Source organism: Ictidomys tridecemlineatus, chromosome 10, assembly GCF_052094955.1.
Source record: "Ictidomys tridecemlineatus isolate mIctTri1 chromosome 10, mIctTri1.hap1, whole genome shotgun sequence".
NCBI classification, from domain to species: Eukaryota; Metazoa; Chordata; class Mammalia; order Rodentia; family Sciuridae; genus Ictidomys; species Ictidomys tridecemlineatus.
Window position 1 is genome coordinate 134,740,029 of NC_135486.1, and position 23,001 is coordinate 134,763,029.

Consider the following 23,001-nt stretch of genomic DNA (forward strand, 5'->3'; position numbering starts at 1 on the left):
AAGCCCACAGTGCTAGAAAGATACTGTTGAATGAACCATCAGATCCAATATTCTCCAAAGGGTCATTCTTTCTAAGGTCTGGAAATTTCCCTAAACACTAAAGAGATCCAGCTTGTTATCTGAGAATTCCATAATGAGCCATGCAATGCTTCATGGAACAGGTGTATACCTGGAAATTCAGTTATAAATCAGTTTCTTCAGATTGAACCTTCTTTCAGATGTACTGAATGAGCCCTGAGGGAATCTCATATTATTAACAGGATCCCACGGTGACTCCTTTTATAAAATAAAAGAAGATGAGAAGGGCCTCAGCAATACCCGCCCCTTTCCTTGGCAGTCCTTGGTAAAACTGGGTTTGCTTAAAACCTGGCTAACGACCTGAAAAGGCCTCTCCCCATTGGCTGGAGGCCTGGCCAATCATTGAGTGCCGCTGGCTCTCCAGTCCTTTCTGAGGAATCTACCTGGAAAGACTGAGTCCTCCACACTTTCTGCAGCTTCCAGAGACACAGCAGGCTGTCAGCCGAGAGGAGACCCAGGGAACAGTGTGTGATCTGAATGATTACAGAGCACAGATCCGGCCCCACTTAAACGTTTCTGGTTGGCTTCCCAGGCGTGCCAAAGGACACTCAGATTGCCGTGTTCCCCCTGCGGATCTGAAGTCTACACCGTCATCACTCAGCAGAGGGGAAATTGGCATGACAGGAGGAGAGCCATACAGTTCAAATTAAGTGAGACCCGCCTGGGATGACCGGGTGCTGCTTCTCCCTTAGAGTCAGGGTCATCTGGAAATAGCCATAGGTTCTCAGATCTTCCTGAGCCAGTGTCCACAAAGCTGACCCATCCCCAATCACTACCTCCAAAGAAGTCATCCTACCCCCAAAGGAAAGCCATTGTCGGCCTTGAAGGCAGGAACCACTCCTTTGTCACCTCTGACCTTACACCTAAGACAGGACTGATCTCTGGCCAGGCAGTCATGAATTTCTTTCATAAACCTGTTGACAATAGTTAATCAGATGGCACACAGGCCACCAACATGTATTTAAGTCCTTACTCTGTACTCAGTGGCACTAATGCACAACAGATGAATATTTTTTAGGTGAAAAACACCCACTAAAAGGGATGGATCTAAGTTATACAAAGAAAAAGGTTAAGAAGGAACATTCTGTGTGATAAAAAATATTCCTGTCTTTATTGGGACATTACTTCAAGTGAAGCATTTTTCAACAACCATGCTATTGTAAAGTTGGGAGGGGTGTATTTCATTGTATGTAAATCATCCCTCGACTACTGTATGCCTCAAATCTGTTATATCTTAGTTATACTCAGCATCGTGGGAAAACTTTTACTTCAAAGAAAGAGGATTGATACTTTAGTACACTTCATCCAGGAAGGGGGTTGGGGTGGAGGATGGATTCCCGGACCTTTCTTTTGCCTGGCTATATACTCTGGATGCCAGGAATTGCTCTGAAGAAGACAGAATCATTTCATGGAAAGAACAAGATTCCTGAGTCAGGCAATCTTGAATGAGAAGCCAATTACTTAACTGTTCAAACCTCAGTCTCCCCATCGGCAAAACAGTAGGCCTGTCTCTCTTGGGGGTGTGCTGTTTGGGAGCTCAGTGATGTTAACCTCCTTTCCTCCCTAACTTCTAAAAATATAAAACAGGTAGAGATGGATCGATGGCAGAGAGTGTCACGCGTCTCTTTGGGGTTTTCACGCATGCTCCCTACAGCAAGGCTGAAGAGGGAGGTCCCACCACAATGAAATGGACTGTTGCTGAGGTTTTTTTTATGAAATGCTGTTGGAAAATGTAACAGGATTCTGGCAACAGAGTCAATCATCTGTCAAACAGCAAAAGAGAAAATATTTTCTCAAAATTAAAACATTGAACTGAAAATGAAGACACACAGCATTTGATCAGTTATATTGGTACATTCTGCCTCTTTCTTAGAGCCAAGGTGGCATGGAGCCATCTAAAGGGCACATGGTCAGGAAGCGCTGGTAGCCTAGGAGTTCAGCTCCCTGAAAGCCAAAGGAAAACTGGACCAGGGGCTGACGGAAGACAGATGTCCATGTGTAGGCACCTTCCCGTGTGCAACCTCCATGAGGAAGTACATCAAAGAGCGGCATTTCCCGCTCTTGAAGCAGGGGCCCTCCTCTCTACCACCAGATGACCTTTGGGGTGCGTTCACAGACTCTTCTGTCTTGCAAACATGGACCTATGAAGAACCATAGATGGTTCCCACACTTTAACTACCCATCACACAGGAGGCTCAGGCCAGAGACCGCGGGTGTTTAATTTGGTCTTCCAGATACATTTTGGTTTAATGCATAAGACACATTTCTTGACCTCAACCTTGGTGGAAAATGTTCCCAGACTGTTTAAACCCACATTGCAGCCTTAGAAAGGAGGGTTCATTAAGTGACAGGGAAGCTTTCTTTGATGGAAGGTAGCACTCGGACATCTGGAAATCCACTTTTCTTGTCCAGACAATAATAGCTGAGGAAAGTGAAGCAATTGGGTCTGACTCTGCTAGCTGCTGGGATGCTTCCAAAGAGCCATTTGTTGTTTGTTTTCTTGTTTATTTATTTTATCACATCCCAACGTGAGCTAAATTTTATGTATGTCTTTCCCAAATAAGTGAGGAATACGGACCCAACCTTCTTTCTCTCGTATAAAATGAAATTTGGACAATCGCATGTTAATCAAGGCGCCAGAATATATTGGAGAATAAAAGCATATGACAAGCAAACACCTCTGGTCTGGAGAGTTTAATGTGTGCAGTATTCACTGTGTGCCGGGCTCAGAACTTCACCAGAACTATATCATTGACTTGTCCGAGTCATTAGCTGTGTAGTATGATTGTCTCTGTTTACAGATGGGGAAACTGAGACTGAGACCTGAGGAGGCTCAGTAATTTCTACCATTACTTGGTACATTCTGCCTTCCTGCTGACCATCTCAGGCTCCTGAGTTAATATGGTGCCTGTCACGAGAGCTGGTTTTACAAGTAGGTATCAGGGGGTGCTTACTTAGTGCCTCCTATGGGGCTTCATGCAGGGGATACGCTGACACTTGGGATAGACCTGATCCGTGCCTCAGAGGGGCTTACAATCAAGGGACTCATTCAATGTTTGGAGAATGAAATGAAGGAATCAAATTGAATGAATGATTCTTTCCCACATCCCTTCTTGAAGAGTCTATATGGAGTTGCTCCAAGACCTTTCCTTAGTGTGTGCTGATCTTTTACCAATAGCTGAGCAGTGAATCCCTTAGGGACAGAGACCATTCTGCAGTCACACACTGAACATGACTAGATGGTGTGTGCCCAGATCCCTGAATCGCAAAGATAAAAGAGCTATCTCTAAACATGAATGAGGGTGATTCCAACAAGCCAACAAAAATAAAATAAATGGGAAATACAGGAAGGTAGGTCTGGGGAGAATTTATCTCAGGAATGACCAAGGTTACCATCCTTTCTCTTTTTTTTCCCCAGCATTGGCAATGAACGATGGGACCTGTATAATGGCCTACAGGTATTCTGATAATTAGAACAAATGGAATTGCTTAATTTTATAATGGTAAAATGAGAATGGAGCTTGGGAACCATATCATTTGACTTCCTCATTTTTCATGTAAAGAAGTTGAAGTCTAAGCATTTCAATGATGGGCTCGACGTCACAATTAAGTAAGGTCAGAGCCTGGGCCAAGATGGAGCCTCTGATTATACACCTGATGTTCTGCATATTAAATTCTCCAAGAGGCATTTATTTTCCGAACTTAGCAGTTCACCCTAGAGGCTGGCTAACCCTCCCCTTTTTCACTGGATTGAATTTTTACAAAATGAGTCTAGTTCTGAGAGGTTGCTGGGCTTTCAACAGCAAGCCATTTTTAAACAACTTCTCTCCTGGGTGGTAATGATTCCACTAATGAAATGCATTTCATCATTCACACCATGATCACATTATGCCTTAATAAAGAACCCTTGAAAGAACATTTATTATGGGATTTGCAGTTCACTGATGCAAGCAGATGCTGGACTCTTAGATAACCATTGGGTCAGGTGGTTCCTTGGTCTGCTTCAAATTGGCCTTCCTCTTACTGGAGACTCAAAAGACAACCTGCGACTCAGTTAAGGCCCAAACAAAAGATGAAGAAGAAGAGCTCATAGCAATATCCAGGATTTAGAAAGGTCCCTCAAATGAGATCCTTCAGTTTTCCAGAAAATATAAGGACGCTTCCTTACAACCAAGCTATTCTTGTCAAAAATAAGTTAATTCATTCAAGCAAAAAACATTTCAGGAGCCCCTGATTTGTGGAAGAAAGGGTTATACAAAGGATGTCAAATTTATTTTGATATTGAAAATTTACTCCCAAACGTTCTGCAAATATCTATTAACTAAGGAGTCACACAAATCCTGGAGAAGAATCAAAGAGCTCTTTTGGAATATCCATCTATTGTTTATCCAAAGAGCTACTGAGTGCTGGGGGGAGGTGACTCTGAACCCAGGTTGCAGAAATGAGCTGTATGGGATAGGGTGACTGGTTCTAAAAGAAAATGACATCTGGGTTGATATTTTCTATGCCTAAAGAAGAATCAAATATAATGGTGGACCCCATTTATCATTGAACTTCAAAGCTCAGATATGGGGCCTGGGCGAGTTGCCCCTGCTCTGCTGCGATCATGGTGTCGGGCATCCACAAGCGCATGCTGCTGGCCTAGGGAGACCACAGGTGGCCACAGTCAATCTGGAATCAGGGATCGCCAGCTCTGCTGCGGCTGTTGCTCCTGTCCAGTGAAACTCATCTGGGAGTGAACTGCCCAAAGCCTGGATCAATGTCAGAGTTACTGTCACCCTGAATAGGGGTGTGTATGGGGGGGTGATGGCGAGAGAGCCGGGGCAGTGAGGCAAGTGTTGGCCCTAGCACCCTATGACCACACAGGACCCACTCTCAAGTTCTGTCACCCCCCCCACCCCGCTGTTAGATTTGGGGCAGCTAAATCAGCTTTCTAATCTGACAACTGGGATGATAGCTGTGCCTTCCTCTGGATCAAGGAGATAGCATCCAAGGCAGCCTGTGTGCCCATGCTAAGAACTGCTGCCCTGCCCAGAAAATCCTACATCTCAAAGAACAGAGGCCACCCAGGGAAGGAGTGCATTGTCGGCCATCTTCCCGGAGGTGGGATGGACCTTGCAGGGGAAGGGAGGCATTGCTGGGACTGACAGCCATGCCTTCCATGTCTGGGCCCCCTACAGATTCATTAGGGCAGATGGGGTGTGAAGGGTCTGTGTCAGTGGGACCAATGAGCATCCAGGTCCTCCTCCCCAGGGAGCAGCCCGTACCCCACAGGGGTCCCTTCCCAACCACCCTGCCCCACACAGCAAGGTCAGATTTCAGGAGCATCAGTGAAAGAATCTGAAGGACTCTGGGCCCCAGATAGGGAGAGTAAGAAGATGGATGATAGATAGATAGAGGAAAAGAAAGAGACAAAGGAGAAACAAAGAGAAAAAGAGATAGAAGAAGAGAAAAAAGAGAAATAAAATAGAGAAATTGAAAAAAGAGTAGAAAAAGCGGAAGAGATTTAGAAGGAGAGAGCAAACAAAGGAGAGACACAGGGGAGAAGGAGAGCACAGGTCCCGGGAGGCCTTACCGACTGCCTTTAGGGAGGCGTACTTGTTGAGCTCTTTGCCCGGCGGCTGCTGCTCGTAGGGGTTGGAGATCTGGCCCAGGTTGGGGTAGGAGTGCGGGTGGCCCATCTGCTGGAGCAGAGGAGAGGTGGGCACTGCGTTGTTCATCTGGGTGGCATCTGAAAGTGAAGAAACGGAGAGGAGTCACCGACAGGGCAGAGTGCCAGTATCTCTCCCTATCCTTTGGGGACATGCATGGCAGAACACCAGAGGTGTGAGACCCGTCAGGAACAGCCAACTCGTGATCTGAGAACAGGTCGGGGACATGGCCTCAAAAGGCAAAGCAGTGCTTGGAACACCTCCACCTCCCCTAAGTTAACATGCGAAGGTCCCATCATGGCGGAGATTGAATTTGTTGTCAAAACAATACTGGTATAAAAAGATGCTCAGCCTCAGTTAATAGTCAAGGAGATGCACGTAGAAAGAATGAGAAGCTCTTCCTTTTTTGACAGACATTAAAAAAGATCACAGGACACCAGAGCTGGTAAAGGTGTCAGGGACAGAGAGGCCTCATAAGCGGCTGGTGGACGTGGCACTTGCCATGTATGCAGCAAGGAGCCTAGCACAGTGTATTGAAACTTAGGGTACATGTATATGCTGGCCAGACAGTACCACTTCTGGGGACTGAGGGTATAGAAATATAAGCACCAGAATGTAAGGATATTTGTTCAGAGATGGGTTTTGCACCACTGCATTTGTTATATGGGGGAAAAAACCCACAAGAACAATCTGAATTCCTATCACATGGGAATTCTTAAAAAAAAACCTATTGTATTTATATATTATACATAATATGTACAAACATATGATGTAATATCATGTAGCTATTAAGAAAAAATGAATTAAAGTGGGTTAACTCACTTTTAAGGATGTCAAGCTGGAGCATTTCTTATGATTTCTGTTACTATGTGGAGGAACAAGCTTCAAAGTAATGCAAATAATAGAGCATTTTTCTTAAAAGAAAATCTATGTCTATTTTTGCTATGGTTTACACAAAACAGAACAAAATGTAGAAAGACATACATATTGAATATTGGCTACTCAGGGGGAATGGAATTCATGGGAGAGAGGTTCCAGAAGTTTCATCTGAGGAAGCGTCCTCTGAGATGTGATCTGGAAGAAGGTGAGAGTGTCAGTGAAGCGTGGTGGAGGAGAGAAGGCACCAGGGAGGGTGTTCCCGGCAGAGGAAAGAGTGTGGGACTTGCCGCTGGGGAACCTGATGCCCAGGGGTGGAGAGAGCGGCTCCCACAGCCAGCCGAGCATGGCTGGAGAACACAGGGAGAGGACAGTGGAGCAGGGTAGGGCTGCAGAGGCAGGCAGGGCCCAGCAGGGCTTGTGAGGGGACCTCTTCTTCTTCTTGAGAGCAATGGGTTGGAAAGGCAGAGGGCAAGAGTGAAATGGGAGACAGGAAGTCCAGGTGAGATAATGATGGCTCATTCAGGACAAGATCCAGGTTCTCTCCAGCTTTATGACACAACGGTGTTGATCCAGGTACTCTTAGCACTCGATACCGGAAGAACCTTGAAAGATCCCTGTACCTGGTGTCTGTTCATTCCTGAGCTACTGAGGACGTTGGCTGCTAACAGCTCACAGCCACCTGTGGTTATCCACAGACTTGCTCTCAGCCGACCAAGCCACAACCCTGGGCTTAATGCACTCCATTCACCTTTCCCTCAGCACCTGGGGTGGTTGCCAATCAACACCTGTCTGACACTTAGGTGCAAAGACCAGCCACTTGCCTCCAGGTGGGGAAAACTGGAGCAATGGCTGCTCAGAGTGAACTGTGGGTTGAGGCAAGTTAGAGCTGGGTTGGCAAAGAGTCAGAGAGTAAATATGATAAGGTTTGCAAGCCACGCGGCCTATGTTACAACTGTTGTACTCTGCCACTGTAGTATGAAAGCAGCCCTACATGTTATATGAATAGGTAGGCATAGCTGTGTTTTAATAAGCCTTTATTTGTAAACAGGTGACACCAGATTGGTCCAAGGACCATAGTTTGATCACCCCTGGTCTAGACTTTACCTGAGACCACCATCTTTGTGTGGTTCCTTTGTCTTTCCTATTGGGTTTCCCTTGAGACAATATTAGAGGTATATCTAATACCAGCACAGCACCTGCCTCAGAGTCACATGCACCTGATCCCCTCTCCTTGCCTCTGCTTCTAGATAACTCACCCTGTGACATGTATGGAGCATGTTTAGTTTTAGAAATCAATAAACCCAGATGGAAAGAGCTGGGGATGCTATAGCTGATGCACAAATATAAGGACTGCATTTTAATCACTGTACACGCCTGGGTCACCACACAAATCCAGACAACGAAAGGGAATGTCACCAAACAAGCCAACTAACCCAGCCTTAAGCTGGCGTCCAAAGGGGCAAGTGTATCCTTCTGCCATGATGGCGTTTTGGCTGAGATTCAGCTGGGGTAACCGAGTGTTGGCATTAGTGAAGCAATGGTAGAAAAGTGGTATGGTTTGGATGTGAGGTATCCCCCAAAAGCTCATGTGTGAGAGAAATGCAAAAAGAGGCAAAATGGTTAGCTGTAACCTGATAGATGAGTTGATCCACCTGAATGGATTAACCAGGTGGTAATTGTAGGCTGGTAGAGTGGGTTCAGAGGAAGTAGTCCACTGGAGGCAGGCCTGGGGGGGTAATATTTTGCCCCCCATAAGGAGTGTGCTCTCTGTGTCATGAACTGAGCACTTTTCCACCACTACACCCTTCTGCCATGGTGGCCTGCCTCATCTTGGGCTCAGAGGGATGGAGTTGGCCAACTATGGACTGAACCTCTGTAAATGTGAGCCAAAATAGCTTTTTCTCCTCTAAGTTGTTCTTGTGGGTATATTAGTTACAACAAAACAAAGCTGACTAAAACAGCAAGATGTGGCTTTCACTGGAGCCTGAACCCTGAGATGCCCTGATATTCTCCTCTCCAAAGCCAACCTGCTGGGGTTCTGCCTACTTCCCCTGGGAATGTCAGGCCAAACACATTTTTTTTTCCCAAATGTTGGTCCAGTGATAAATAGTTTGTCTAAATTGTCATTATTTGCTACTCTGAGTTTTTTTCTAATGTATTTTTCAGCTACTGATAGCAACTGATTTTGAGTATTTAGAACCTACACTAAGTCCCACCAATCATTGGTTGAGGGCAGCTTCTGAGTGACATTAATTCCTCAGCTCTTCCAATCTGCTATGTCCATGGGCCAAGTGAGCTCCGATGGCCGAAGACACCCCTGCTTAGAGATGTAAGAGCCAGCCATTGCAAAGCAGGTAAGTCTACTCCAAAAAGGTAAGAGTCCAAATATGTAATTACACCTCTGTTCATAGAAGTGAGCAGGTAACCCAATCAGTAATTCCTTCTCCTTACAACGATTGGTCTGACAGGGAGTCCATGATCTAGACTGGGCCATGATTTTATCTGGTTGGCGCTATTGGAGTCAAGGAGCTAGGAGGCCATGAAGTCAAGTGACCTTGAACTTACCATGTGGAGAAACTCTTTCTTGATTATGAAAGAATAAGGACTGCATCCACTTAAGAGAAGCTAAAGGGATAGAGAAGTCCCCTTCTAAATAGCTAGTGTGCTTTGGCTTCCTGTCACTTGCAACACAGAGTTCTGAATAACACAATGGTGTTGGGATTCTAGTCTGGAATCGGCTGCCCCAGGAGCTCTGATGAAGAGGGCAAAGCTAAGGATGGCATCGAGATGGCAAAGCTGTTGCCCCTGTTTCCAGAGAGCTGCGGTAGACACTTTCCAGCTGAGGAGGGTGGACAGGGCAGGACGGGGAACGAAGTAAGTTGGGATGTTCTACTGCACAGTGGACCACAGGAGTCAACCATGTTGTTCTATTTCAGAATAGCCAGAAGAGAGGATTTTGCATGTTCTCACCACAAAGAAATGACCCACATTTGAGGCCATGAACAGGATGGTTATCCTGATTTGACCATTATACGTGTATACATGTATCACCACCCCTACTGTATCACACTGATACACACAATTATTATGTGTCCATTAAAAATAAAATACAACTTTAAAAATTTGAGTAGTTTATAGTGAATGTCTAAAAATATCAATAAACTGATTAACTCATAGCTCAAAGGAAGGTCTTTTTCCCACCCCCCCTAGAAACAGATCTCAATCACTAGCCCATCCACTTAGAATGGACTCCCCCCAGGTCTCTCCTCCAGGGTAAGCCAGTCACCCATCGCTTTGTCCCTCAGTCCCAGACCTCCACCACTGTGCACAATTCCTGTTTCCAGCCCTGCCCGGGGAGATGCTAACCACTTCATTAGAAGCAAAAAGTCTGCAGAGATGTTCCTCCCAGGACATCTTGGGACAGCTTTTATATTATTAAACAGAATACTTAATATTCCATTATAGGGTATTTGCTTTGAGATTATTTCTGCCAAGCCCCGCACTACCTCAAGGCGGTGAGTCGTTATTTAATGTAAGTAAGTATGACCGAGAGGGCCCACCAAAGTGATCCCTCTGCAAAGAAGAAACGAATTGCCCCAAAGTTATATTTCCACGTTCACATTCAGAACTGCAGGAAGCAAATTTCTGGCAGTTTTAGATAGCCATTCTGTGCTAGCTTCCAGGCACTGCATATGCAGAAATATTAAAATCCAGTCTCAGGGAAGCCATCAAGAATTATTAAACAGACATTTGTGGCTGGGTTTTAAAATATATTTTCATTTTACTGGACAGGAAGATAGGCCAAACCTGGCGACCCAGTTGCTCAATTGAGTTCTCTCCAAATCTACCCAGCAAAGAAAGAGAAGCCAAAGTGCTGATGGAAGTTGAGGCCAGGTTGGCATCCAAGGAAAGCAGAACAAGAGGGTGAATGAGTAGCAGAGAGAGAGAATTCAGGTTATGGTTTGCAAATACTGCCCTTGCAAGGTGAGAAAAGAAATATGAAGATGTGTGCCATGTGTGTCTCTGTATATGGATGCAGACATGTGCATTTATATGTATGTATATATCCACATACAGCTCCTTTAGCAGTCACGATCACAGAGGAATCCAGTAGGACCAATAAGGTCTCATTTCTGGCAGAATGTTTCCCCTGCTAGAGATCCCACAGCTCCAGAGGTCTCTCACCCACCTCTATAGAAGCCACTCCTTACCCAATGCAAAACTTTCCCTACTTCATTGTAATGAAGAACTACATGTTGTGTCCTGTGACACAACATCCCATCAAGACCCTCCATCAGCAAACAGGAAGTTGACAGCACCCCAGTTCTCTCTCTCCGAAGACAGAAAAGGGGATTCGTGCATTTTACAATCACTTTTAACAAAATTTAAGATACAGTTACTGTAATTGGGAGCATCTGGTACCTGGAGCGCCAAGGTACCTGCCATGGGAGTACTGTTATCATGCAGTACAGCTCAGTCACTCCACAGAAATATGCAGATGCAATTCAGATAGGGCCAGTTAGGGTTAAAAAGTAAGTTCAGTTAAAAACATTAAGAGGATGCTCTGTGTTCATCAGTGCAGAAAAGACAAATGATTATCAGAAACCAGACCTGTTTGGCTTGGAGGAAATACAACACAACTTCTTCAAAGCACATCACAGGGAAGAGTCACAAAGAAAGACAATGGCAAATCGAAGAGTGGTTTGAAGAAATATCATGTGCCAGACACTTGGACCATAACTCCTTGGGCACAATCTCCTTAGTCCTCATATCACTTATGAGAGAGTGATGCGGACACATGCTCTATATGAACAATTTATTGTAGAAGAGTTTTGGATTTACAGAAATAGTACCAAGATAATAAAGGGCATTCCCAGATGCCCTAGATCTGGTTTCCCTATTAAAATTTCTCATGGCAAAGTTGTTACAATGAATGACCTAATGTTGATATATTAGTATCAAGTAAAGCCCATGCCTCATTCTGGTTGTCTCCACCTTTACCAAATGTCCTTTTCCTGTTCCAGATCTCGTCCAGGTATCAGTTACACTTAGTTATGCTTCCTGAGGTTCTCTCTGTGACAGTTTCTCAGACTTGCCTGTTTTGGGTGGCTTTGATAGTTTTGAGGAGCACTGGAATTTGCCTTGGGTTTTTCTCATGATCACGTTGGGATGGTGGCCTGGGAGAGGAAAGGCCTGGAGGTGAAGTGGGCTCCCCATCAGGAGCATGTCGAGGATGCCTGGGGTGAAGGCTTGTCACCTCTGCGTTGGCCTTTATCACCTAGCCAACATGGCATTGGTCAAAGTTCCCCACTGTAAAATTATCCTATCCTCCCTTCTTTCCATCCTTGGCTCTTTGGAAGGAAGTCACTGTGTGCCATTTACACCTAAGGAACAGGGGTCACACTCTGCCTCCTTGAGTGGGAGTGTCTATGTGAACTCTTTGGAATTCTTCATGAGAGACTTGTCTCTTCTTCTCATGCTTTGTGTTATAACCTAGTACTATTTTACCTTGTCTTGTGGCTCAAATTGCTCTAGGTTTGGTGAGTGGAAACCATTCTGATGGACTCCTAGGTCCCTTTGACATGCCTCCATCTTTTATTTATTTACTTATTGAGCACATCCTTATTTTCTGGTTATACAGTATTCTCCAGGCTGGTCTTGTGTATTTCCTGTTCTGGTGTAAGGATCATCCATTTCTTCAAGGAGCCTGGTTCCTTCATTGAAAAGAGTATTAGAATCCAAGCTCTGGGTATGAGGGGTGCTCGGTGGCTTCTAACCACTCTCAGCTGATGCAATAAGGAAATCTGAGTGTGCATCGAACACCTGTCTATAAATATCTACTTATGTGAGCATCTGTGCCTCTAGCATCCTAACTATAAATTTATCCTGATGTCTCCAACTCTGATTCATTATTAAATAGACAGTTCTATCCCCTCCACCTGTCTGTAATCCCCCTACCCCAACAATGATGAACCTGACTCTCCCCATTCCCTCCCTTTAGTTAACTGTTAGATTCAGGTATATACAGCAACATCAGGATTGTTAACCTATGTCTCTATAGAAAATCACTTTATCAACTAGAGAACAGAGCTCAGCAATGATGTATTGTTATCATCACCATCATCATCATCATTATCATTATTATGTGTTTCTTTTGCTCTTCCCAGGTAAAAGAACTTTGCCCTGGATGGCCCACGGCTTCCATGTGCCTGGATATGAATAAGAATTATGAAGATAAATGGTGATGGTGCCGATTATTAAAAAGGTAAAAACCCTTGTCTATTAATGAACACTTACAGAGGGCTTAGGAGGCACCAAACATTCTGCCAGCTACTAACACATCCGATTATTCAAAAAATCCCAATGAAATAGTAATGTCAACCCCACTTTGTAGAGGGAAAGACCTAGAGAGGTTTTGCCCAAAGTCAAATCAATTGAAAGTCCCAGGGCCATTCTTTGGACCTGGCTGGGTGACTCTAGAACCCGTGGTCTTGGGCATTTCCTCACCGCCTCTGGAGGAGTTAATACTCAAATTTATGAAGCCACAAAATGATTTTGCAGCCAGACAATAATAAAATTCTAAGTCATGCTGTTGTCTTGGGTGTTTTTTTCTAATGGCTGCTTTAGCAGGTTAAGGGCAAGACCCAGCAGGTAAGGATTAGAGTCTATGCAGGCAGGACCAGAGAAGGAATGATGGGCAAAGTCTACCCACTGCAATTCTGGGGGTTCTGAGGAGGGACAGAAGGAGAGATAAAGAAGACCAAAATCACATCACCCAACTCCCTCTCTTTGGGCCTCAGACCCGGGGGATGAGGAATGTTGGAGGAGTTGAGGGACATGCCAAGGGCAGGGATCCTTGACCTGCTGCAGGCTGGGACTCGAGCTCTGGGCCAGTTCAGAAGCAGTGGCATGATCTGGCCACAGGACTGCCCAGCTGGGTCTCCCAGCCACCCTTAGGTCCCAGCTAGCCTAAGAGCTGGGGTCTTAGTGGGACCCACACAGTAGCATGGAATTAGTTCCTTTCACTTCATTCTGCTCTCCTTTTCCTCCTGAGGATACCACAGGCCAACTCAGACAGAACTGATACACTCAGAAGGATCAAATCAAAAATCACATTAACCATGTCAAAACATTTTTCTCATTTTTTAAAAATATTGCAATACTTTTCTTATAGATAAGGAAACTAAAGCTCAAAGAGGCTGAATAACTTGCCCAAAGTCACCCAGCTTTTTATTGTAGCATCAGGGTTTGATCTCAGGTTTGGATGAAAGCAAAACTGGTGTTTCCTCTACCAAGCCAGCCTGCCTCTCACATGGACCAGGAAGAGACTGGAAGCTCAGCACTGAGCCGCCTCAATGGAGGGGGACACTTCTGTCCTGGGCATCTTCCTTCTCCCTACAGTTCTCCAGCCAGGTCCCAAATCCCTGGCCATATCAATGCCTTTTTGTTTCTTCTTTTATCCACAGAAGAGAACCTACTGTTGCATCCAGAGGATAAGCAGGCCTCCCCGAGTCCTGGGAATATCCTGCTTCCTGTGGAATCCACCCGTGCCCTTGAACTAGCTTCTTGAAGTAGGTTCATCCATCTATCCCTCTTCACGTATGTTAGTGTCTGTGGCATTCCAGGGATCACGGTGAAGGGACACATTCTAGCCTTTACAGCATTTCCCAACTCCAGAAGCTCCTAACATTTTTTTCCAAAGCTTTCCACACCTGAGAGGGACCATGTTTTTGCCTGGGCTCTGAGGCCATGGTGGTCCTGCCCATGGTCCTCCCTCACCCCCACATGATGCAGCCTCAGCCTTCTCTCCCCAAGTGCATCACCATCCGCGACAACACAAAGAAGTGAAGGTGGTGTGAGTCACTCTATTTGGGATTCGAACTCTGGCTCTCCTGTTTACCAACAGCATCTTTGGATGTTTTTCAAAGCCTCTGTGAGCCTTGGTTTTCTGGGTTCTACTGAGGCCATGTCATCTTCCTTATGAGGTTACTGTGGGTTCTTAAGATATCACAGAGACCACATTTAGTATCACACCCAAAACATTGTAAGCACCCAGTATGTGGTAGCTTAAGCTTAATCACTTCCAATTGCCCAGGAAATCATCACCGTGAGGCTGCTGTGACAAGAAGAGGGTGTTGGGTTTCCAACACCTCTGGCCCAGCTCAGAATTCTTGGACATATTCCAGATTAGTCAGTTGTATCAAAACTGGCCCAATGAGAAGGAATGGGCAGGAGATATCCCTGCAAGGCCAATTGCAAACAATAAGGATGAGGACAGATATTCAGAAATCAGAATAAAACCTGCAGCTTTTAACTCTATCTTTCCCTTTTAACCTTTCTGAGTCTTTATGCTCAGCATCCTTTTGAGGAGAAAACCTGAAAATTATACTTAAAAATGCCATGTAGATTTGTCTCTGGTCACAGGGAAGGGAGGAAAAAAAAATCCAAACCAACTCAAAATAACCCTGAATTTCTCCAAAGAGAACATAGCAGGCTAGGCTCACACCAGAAAATGTAATGCAAAAGACAAATGAATCCACCTATTGAATCTTCACGACAGAGAGACTGGTAGAAATTTTCAGTGGAAGAAAAAATACACACACACACACACACACACACACACACGTACAATTGTAAAACCTTTGGCAAACCAGCCATTTGTCTTACCCAAGGGCTTCTATCTTTCATGCACACAAACATTTATTTTTATTTTGACCATTTAGGATAGGAATATTTTAAAACTAGAGTTGTTAAATGTTTATTTAATGCTGACTCTAGGCCACTTTTTATGTAGGCTCTGGGGGAATAGAGATTCATTTCAAAGACCTGGGTTGTGATGCAAACAGAAGATGGTCCAAAGCAGGAGGAAGATCAGCACCACGACAGGACAGAGAGGAGACAAGTGACAATCAGCACACCCAGTGCTGTGACATAGACAAGAAAGGCCGCCTGTGGGAGCAGAGAGGACCACCCACCCCAGTTTTAGAAGACAGGAGGCCTTCTCCATCCACATTCTGAAAAAGAGAGAGTGTATCACAGACAGCAGAAGGAAGAGGGGGAACTCGAGTTTGGTACGTACATTTTGTTGCTTCTGAGTACCTCCATGGTACAGGAATGCCATATTCCAGTATCACTGGAAAACGGTGTGTCCCCCTGAAACTCACGTTGATGTTCGGTCCCAAATGTAAAGGTGCTGAGAGGCAGTGGGACACGTAGGAGGTGATGAGGTCATTAATAGGATTAACTAAAAAAGACAGGAGCAGTGTCATAATGCAGGCCAGCCCCTTCTGTTTCACATCTTCTGCGAATACCCACTGGCCCTCCACTTTTCTGCCATGTTGGGGCGCAACAGATGGCCTTGCCAGATGTGGCTGCTCGGTCTCGGATTTCAGCCTCCAAACCAGGACATACACCAGCTTTTTTCCTCTATAAATTTCCCAACCTCAGGTACTTTAACACAGCAAAATAAAATGAATGAAGATGGGTATTTTAACTTGCCGTTGGTGGTTCAGAGTGGTCGCCATAAATACCAAAGGTTGCTCAATGCCCACAGCAGCCATTTCAGCCATGGACTGGGGCTATCAGTGGACACCTGCCCTTGGCTCCAGAGCCCCTGAGTGCTGTGGTGTAGCTTCTGCTACTCCTTCTCTTCCTCTCACCTGCACCCTCCCCTCTTAACTCCTCATCCTGGAGTCTCACCTCCATCATTATGAGTCCTAGTGAGCAGCAGTTGGACTGCCTGCCTTTCTTTGTTTCAAGTCCCAATGTGTCTCGGGATTGGAGAGTAGATACACAAGCTTGTTTGAATAAATGGTGACATAACAATTAACCATATGTAGAAATTTTCTTCTGCAAAATGCTCTCCTCTGTTTATTTATTTCTTTTTAACTAATGCTCAATCATCATTCAGGTCTCAGCTGGAACACCATGTCCTCCAGGAGACCCCCCCAGGTGCCAGCCTCTCACTAGACATGGTTGGAGATGCAGGCCACATGGATGATGGTGGCCCATAGATCACATTGCCTGGGGATGCCACAGTCGTCCTAGCTTGTGTAATTGCACCCTGTGACATTTGCATAATGACAAAATCAACCAACGATATGTTTCTCAGAACACACCCCTTGTTAGCCATACACCACTGCAGTCCTGTGATTCCTTTTGGTCTATTACCAGGGCTTAGGAAGCCAAGTGCCACCAACTAGGTGGCTTTAATAACAGAAATGCACCGTCTCCCAGTCCCAGAAGCTGGAAGCCCAAGCTCAGGGTGTGTGAGAGCAGCTAGTTCCTTCTGAGGGTGGTGAGGGAGACCGGTTGGTGACCCTTCCCTAGTTTCTGACAGTGAGTTGGCATCTGTGGGGTTCCTTGGCTGAGAGACCTCAACTTTCATCTTCACATGCCATTTTTCCTGTGTACGTCCCAACCAAGTCCCCCTTGTAATTAAGACCCCAGTCTTCCTGGATGAGGGGCCAGCTCATCTCAACTCATTACACCTGCAATGACCCTTTTTTTCCAATAAAAAGGTCACATTTGGAGGTCCTGGGGATAGGTCTTCAAGTCATAAATTTGAGGGGGACACAGTTCAATCCAGAGCTCCTCTTTCTTGCCCGCGTGAATATTTTACCTCCACCTCTTTGAGACCAGGGATTGTGTTCTTTTCCTCCCCATTCTGCTGGAAGCACCCAGCCTAGCACCTTGTGTGGAACTGAATTCTCTCACAGGAAGAGAAAAAGAGAACATTTTTCAGTCACCTGCTAGGTGACAGGCAGCATGTGAATTGCTTTATTGCTCAAAGAAAAAAAAATGCATGGGATTGCTTAGTAATGTGTTGGCTTAGCAATATGTCCATTTTGGTTGCTCTGAATTTGTTATTTTTTTTCCTTTTTGGAATATATGTGCAGTGGATAAATGTTTTGTTTATGGATCATTTGATGCTTGGGACAGCAAATGACAAGAACACAAAAGCAAGGCAGCAAAACAAATGAGAAAACTGGGCTTAGCTTACCCAAATACAAGGATACCACAGTGATCAGGAAACAGCATGCTTACCCCATGGAAGGAGGAGGAAATGGGATCCACAGCAAGTCTCTAGGAAGACTAAAGACAGGTGCAGAACTAAAGAGGAAGAGGGAGATCCTCTCCCTAAGTATTTGTGATCCACTGGGGGAAGATGGTTTTATACAATAGATGTGGAGTTTGGAGGTGGGACCTCAGATAGGTGCCTTAGCCTCTTTGATTGTCTTTTCCCTCATCTGTAAGATGAGAAGAGCAACACTCATTTTGTAGAGAGGGACTATTCTCAAAATATGTTAAAAAAAATGAACCCAGAAAGTCAAAGAGTGAAAATACTAGGACAAACTTGAGGATATCCCAGATGGAATCATTTCCTAAATATGCTTTCTCTAAGCCTCATAGATACTCCAACACTACAAAGCTTCCTGTCACCTTGCTCTGATGGTGTTTCTTCCTTGCCCACATCAGCCCCTAACTTCCGGTGGCTGTTAGGCACTGGAATTACTCAGGATTATGCGGGCCCAAGCTTTTGGTAAATTTCCAGTTAAAGTCCTTCCTAATTTTTTGCTGATCCCCTTTCAGGAATGCTAAGTGCATGTGGGTCTCTTCTCCCACTCGGCCCCTACTCCAACACATACACAGCTCACGAGGAATTCAAAGGTGTGCCCTTTTGATTCTTGTTAATATTTCCCAGATTCTCTTCCCCCTCTGTATCTCCATCAACCCTTCTCTAGACCAAACCACCACTGTGTCCCACCTGGACCTAATGAGATGCCTCTGTTCCTCCCACCCACATCTAGTCCATTAACCACTTATACAGGATCCATGGGAGTGGTCAGTTTATCTTAGAAGTTGGAAAGAGGGCAGATTCCCCTGAATAGACCTTTTCACAGCAGCCAAGCATTAAAAGTATGAAAGTGTTTTTAAAAACAGTCTATGTTTATTGGACCCACGTGTCAGTTCATGGTACATGTCTAGGCCATCAGTCCTGTGGAGCTGTCACTCAGAAGTTGCTAGGCAACTAAGTTGAGAAACCAAGTTTCAGGAGAGCTTCCTGGCTACCTGGTGTCTCGCTCATGTTACAGAGACCTCGATGGCTTGGCCAAGATCAACTCAAAGAAACAGACCTAAAAAACAAAATATCCAAGTCTTTTCCCACTAATACAATTCTACTCCCAACACAGTACCTGAAGATTTGTGTCCTTCTGCCCAGGAGAAGCAGTGGAAGGAGTTTGGGGCATCAAGAAAACTCTGATTTGCTGCCATCTGATGGCCTCATCTCATCATTTAATTTTCCAGTTGGGACATGGTTTTTGGATTTCCATATTGAACATCAAAATTATTAATTCATAAGACAGATAGGAGAGAATTATTATGACTTAGATATGAGGTGTACCCCAAAAATATCATGTGTGAAACTATGCAAGGAAGTTTAGAGGTGAAATGTTTGAGTTATGAGATCCTTAACCTAATCAGTTCGTTAATCTTCTTCTAGGGATTAACGAGCTGGTTTAACTATGGGCAGGTAGAGTGTGGCTGGAAGAGGTAGTTATTGGGGGGCTTGTTTTTGGGGTGTATACACTGCTCTTGGTGAGCAGAGTTCTCCCTCTCTCTGCTTTCTTTGGCCATGTCCTAAGCTTCTCCTCTGCTACACTCTTCCACCATGATATTCTGCTTTATCCCGGACCCCAAAGAATGGAGTCAGTCACCTATGGACTGAGACTTCCGAAACTGTGAGCCTACAAAATAAACTTTTCCTCCTGTAATTTTCTTTTTTGGGTCTTTTGGTCACAGCAGCAAAATGCTGACAAAAACAGAATATTCTGTTTTCCCAGCCCCACCCTCATTCCCAGAGGATCATCACTGGGGCCAAGGCCAGGAGGCATGCTTATTTAGTAGAAGGATTTTCCCCTGAAATACTAGAGAAGAGAAGGCTGAGGGGTGTGGGTGTGCTTGGGTGGGAGAGAGCCTCTGCCTTCGATAGCTGTACAACTTCATGAAAATTTCTTAACATTTCTAATTCTATTCTCCGCTGTGCAATAGTGATAACCCTGGTACCTATCTCTAATGGTGGTGTGAGGGTGCAGCGGAGCGTGTAAAGATGTTTATGCCTAGCACAAAGCACTCAATAAATATCAGGGAGGTGTTGTTATTGTTCCGGAACCGTCTGGCCTCTCAAAGCCTCAGATGTCACAACTGAAATAGAAAGCTTGCTTTGATTCTCAGACCACCTTATGTTGAATATCAGGCCTTTCTAGAATTATAGATATTATTACAGAATAGGGCAGGAAAAAGAAACAAACTGGCTTCTGAGAAACTGAACCTGGAAACAGACCAAGCCTGTTAACATCTGTCGGGACATCCCTCCATCATCCCCTGCTCTCTGAGCAATGTAGCCCTGTGAGGCTGGGGGCTGGCTTCTCTGTTCCACGTTCCTGGACCCCAGCACAGGCAGAGGCGTGGGGCGGGACATGGTCTGTGTTGCTGAGGACGGGGAGGGCTCTCCCAGCCTCTCAGAGCTAGATGGCTGCACCAAATAGCCAAGTGGTTAATGTTGAGGGACAAAAATGAGGCTCATCTGTCAATTGTAGGCGGACGCCAGCTTCATCTGCTGTGTCAGGAGCTGGGAGTGTCATCTGAGAGAGTAGTAGAATGTGAAGCCCAAGGAAGAGAGAGAAACTTCTTTGGGAGATAATGGAAATGTGATCCTTGAAGGCTCTTCAAAAGTTTTATAGATGATTTAAAAAAAAAAAAAAACCCAGAAACTAAACCAAACGAAAACAAGACCCAGAGACTATGAGCTTGCCCATGATCACTGCACAGATGTGCCAGTAGGAGAGCCAGCTCTCCAGAACGCAGACCCCCTGACTCTGCGAACACAGCTGGCCAAGGGGAGGAGATGTTCTGACCACCAAGTCCCTCCGTCTTCTCTGTGCTGGTGCTTGCTCTATAAGTTCAAGCATCCCTTCCTCTCTTTTCTGTATAGAACCTCAGAGTAAGCCCGATATTTGTCCATGCACTCACTCACTCATTCATTCATTCATTTCTTTGTTGGGGGGAGTGCCTCTACGTGTATAGCATCATCTCAGGCACTGGGAATGTATCAATGAAAGAATGACCCTAGGTACTACCTCTTGGGGTTTATAATCTAGTGGTCAAGACAGAAATTAGGCAAAAGGAAAATTACATGAAAGGATGCACACTTTCAACTTGTCTTTTTTTTTTTAAGAAAAAAAAATGACACTAGCCATGCCTAATCCACCTGTGGTAGGAGGCTATGCAGAACTGACTGTGATGTTTTCCCCTGACACATGTTCGTATACAATTGGGACTTCCTTGTTGGGCAGATGAGATGGGACATGGGACAGCCAGGATCTCTATGGGGAGTTTTCACTATGGAACCAGGCTGCAGAAGGCTTCATAGCATTAATGTGGACAAACATTTGCTGAACTAGTTTTTGTTTAGCCCAGAAGTTATGAGAAATTCTGGGCTAGGGGAGAGGAAGAAGTTAACAGTTAAACGAGCGGTCCATGTGTTCTCTGAGATGGGGCTTGGTGTCCACTCATAGCAGAAGGAAAATATGGATCCGCGCATACCTCTCAAGTTCCGGACACACTGAGTTTGACCGTGGAGCAGAGACATTCCAAAGAGGGTGGGCTTAGCCGGGGAAAGGAAATTCAGAAAGAATTGGGCTATTCCCCACTCAGCAAATGAGAATCCCCGGCCCAAGCCCTCATAGATCCAAAGCTGGGAGCTAGTCTATAATTGGAGTCCTGTGTCCTCCCCAGCCTCAGAGGAACCACGAGGGTGAATAACATCGCGTCAGCACTGGGGCTTACTTATTGTCTCAACAGCAGATTAAGAACTGGAAGAAAAGAAGAGATGTGGGTGATCTGAGGGTTGCAGATCTTTAAGGCCATTATCTGTCTTGAGCTTCAGCCCACCCTACCACCCACTCCTCCATGTGAGGTTCCAATGTAACAATAAGCCTGCAATTATATTTTACTTGCAGAAAAATATGGTGGTGAGTCAAAAAGTCAGCTCATAGATGTGCTGGGTACCACTGGCTATATAAGTGGGAGGGGTCACATTTGGGGCTGAAGCCAGAGCCCCCACAGTGGGTCCATGTACTGGGATGGGTCTGGCTGCCCTAGGCTGGGCCTCCCTGTGTCTATAATATGCCCCTGATTCACATACGAACACTGGGAGGTGGCTTCCGCCAATGGTTAGGACCAGAATGGAAGACTTGGAGACCTGAACAGGCCTTGGGGTGAGGACAAGAAGGCACAGCCAGAGGATGGTGTGGATGGAGAATGAGAGATCCGAGGGAAATGAGGACCCTGCAGGAATAAGGATGGATGGCTTGGGTGGGCCAAGTACCAAGCTGGGTAGCAGAAGCACCACTGATAGACAATGACCAAAGGCCTCACCTGTGCCCCAAATGCACCTGGATGCTGAGAGCTCCCTCCAAATGCAGATGCAACGTTAGGATGAGAGTATCATAAATTGAGTAAGGAAATCATAATTGACTAAATTCTTAATATCGAGGAGAGTAAAAGCATAAAAGAGAAATTAAGGTGTTATTTAAAAAAAAGAATGAGATTATATCACTGCACAAATCCCAGTTCTGCCACTTAATAACTTCAGGGCTTGGGGCACCCTTTTGCTCTTTCTTGCTTAGTTTCTTTATGTGGTTTTAAGAAAGTGAGGCCACCCCACCTGGCCTCAGAAACTGGGTGGAAGTGAAGGAGAGGCCATGCTCCAATGTCCACCACTGACATGTGGCTTCCTGTCCTGCAATGGGTGGTGTCCCTACAGCGGATGTACCTATCTTGTGTGCCAACAGCGTCCCTGCTGAGAAACACAGCAGCTAATTCCAGGGCTTTTTAAGACCAGCTGAGAATTACTTTGCACCAGCTCTGCCCCTTACCAGCCACATGCAACCTTCACCTCCTGCCTGGCCAGTGGTGGGCGTGAAGCTGAGCTGAGGGCCCCATCAAAACACTGCGACTGGGCAGGTCCCACCCAACTTACAGAACAGTCTAGCCTCCAAAGTGCTTCTGTCACCCATCTCTCACTTATGCCTTATAGCATCTCTGGATCATAGGAAGAATCATTTCCCTTTTATTTATTTATTTTTATTGGCACTTGGTACCTATTTATGGGTACAAGGTGATTTTCAATGGTGCATACATGGTGTAACGTCCAAATGAGGGCCTTAGTGCATCCTTTACTGCAGATGTTTATCATTTCTTTGTTGTGGGAACAAACTGTGTCTAGCTGTTTGAAGCACACAGAGAGTTACTGTCAGCTGCAGTCACCCGTGTGCTAGGACGCAGAGCTCCCTCCTTTCTTGTGACTACTACCTGTACCTGCTGACCA

At 45.4% G+C, this 23,001-nt stretch overlaps 1 protein-coding gene across 2 annotated transcripts in view; it reads right to left on the bottom strand.

Moving 5' to 3' along the window:
- Shisa9 (shisa family member 9) overlaps positions 1–23,001 on the bottom strand; it is a 244,615-nt gene that overhangs the window by 15,569 nt on the left and 206,045 nt on the right. For both annotated transcript variants that reach the window (XM_040278459.2, XM_078024342.1), the window contains exon 3: positions 5,654–5,809. In XM_040278459.2, coding sequence (XP_040134393.2) covers positions 5,654–5,809 — 156 coding nt within the window. The remainder of the gene's footprint in view (positions 1–5,653; positions 5,810–23,001) is intronic.